The sequence below is a fragment of the Seriola lalandi genome, unplaced genomic scaffold, assembly GCF_002814215.2.
Source record: "Seriola lalandi dorsalis isolate HSWRI2012SDOR001 ecotype SW California unplaced genomic scaffold, Sedor1 jcf7180002043724, whole genome shotgun sequence".
Taxonomy (NCBI): Eukaryota; Metazoa; Chordata; class Actinopteri; order Carangiformes; family Carangidae; genus Seriola; species Seriola lalandi.
The window spans coordinates 1-1,529 of NW_019514292.1; the positions used below are offsets into that span (position 1 = coordinate 1).

The following is a 1,529-nucleotide window of genomic DNA, read 5'->3' on the forward strand; positions in this document are numbered from 1 at the left end:
AGGCGGTTTTCATTTTTTCCACATCATGAGCCGCTTTGTTATGCGCAACAAATACGAGATAAGGAAAGATGAATAACTTACAGCAAGCGTTTCTGTATCCAGAGGATACAAAGGTCAAGAAAATCTAACTGGTTTATAGGTGGAACTTTGGTCCTTTGCTTCAGGTGAACTGAAGTCAAACTTCATTTCTGTTCAGATCCAAAACGTTGAGCTGACTGTAAAAAGAGACATCATGTTCAGGTAAGGAGACTACACTTCTCTTTAAGGGGTTTCTGACTTAGCTCGCAGTGACCTGGTTTTAATACGGTTTGTTTCTTTGACTTGAACAAGGATGTGTTGTAATGTCTGTGACACATGGGGATTTGAAATCTGGACATTAATCCTAAATCTCTTCACTCGTAGGTTTTCTCTAATAGTCTGTGTTGCTCTGATATTTTGCGTCGCAGCGAAGCCATACAAATCCTGGGTATGTTTACATTGCTCCTGGCTGTCCACTGTAAATTCTACTGCTTCAAATCACATGATAAATGAAACCTGATCAGTTTAAATGTTTGTATGGTCGTTAACTTGTATTTGGACGACAGTCATGTAATATTTGTGCTCTTTTCTCAGAATAAACTTACAGGTGAAGCTCTCCAGGATACTGTTATGTAAGTTGTAATTTCCTTTAACTAATTTGAAAGTGAATCATTTTCTCTTTGACACAGGAAATGTAGACTGAGATTGTGTGATATATATTTCAGGTCCATAGATGATAATGGAAAAATGTCCTGGGGAGTGGAAGTGGAGCCTCCAGAGACCATGGATGAGACTGACTATGACATCGACCCTAGCATGATGATTTGGAAGAGTATGAGAGGCAAGGAACAGGACAAACAGCCCCTGAAGGCTGAAGAAGACTTGGATGAGCTGCACCATCCTTCCATGGCCGATCTCCTCAGAGTCCAAATCCAAAACATGGACGTCCTCTCAGCTGCCGACATCCAGCCAGGGCCCGCGCAGGAAGAACCCAACATGAAGTTTAATGAGGAACCAGAGGAGGATAGAGATGACATCGACCACCCACTTTTCAGTGAGGTGGAAGAGGAACCTGAGCAGAACTGGGATGAAGTCTACAACAAAGCCTGGGCGGAGCTGGATAGATATCTGGCCCCACTCACGGCTGAATACAAAGCTGGTGATAAAGTCCGTGTTGCGCACTCTGAACCAAAGAAGGATGAAGACGACCTGTATCATCATGACGACCAACCTTCAACTGTGCAGATGGAGCTGCTGTTGCGTGTGGTCAGGGAGGATGGTGAGGTCAGAGTTCAACCCCAACCAGAGGAAGACATGGACGACCTGTACCACAAAGACCTCCAGGTGCTCGTCCCTTACCAAGATGATGCTGCAGTTGTCGCGCCCGTTGATCTGCCGTCTGAGAGGAAGCACAGCGAACCAGAGGAAGATCTGGATGATCTGTACCACCAGTGATCCACACAACCTGTGTAGATCCTTATCATTTCAGATCAGACACAGCTCACACACTG

General features: G+C 44.8%; 1 protein-coding gene across 1 annotated transcript; it reads left to right on the forward strand.

Annotated features, from left to right (window-relative positions):
• Positions 1–45: 45 nt before the first annotated feature.
• Positions 46–1,523, forward strand: LOC111648589 (uncharacterized). Its single transcript, XM_023398387.2, has 4 exons — positions 46–240; positions 403–466; positions 613–650; positions 744–1,523. Exons 1-4 carry the CDS (start codon positions 233–235, stop codon positions 1,471–1,473), a joined length of 840 nt encoding a protein of 279 aa, XP_023254155.1. The 5' UTR covers positions 46–232; the 3' UTR covers positions 1,474–1,523.
• Positions 1,524–1,529: the final 6 nt, after the last annotated feature.

Coding starts and splice junctions, on each gene's coding strand:
- LOC111648589 (XM_023398387.2), top strand. Junction 467..612: donor CGAAGCCATACAAATCCTGG/GTATGTTTACAT, acceptor CTCTTTTCTCAG/AATAAACTTACAGGTGAAGC. Junction 651..743: donor GCTCTCCAGGATACTGTTAT/GTAAGTTGTAAT, acceptor TATATATTTCAG/GTCCATAGATGATAATGGAA.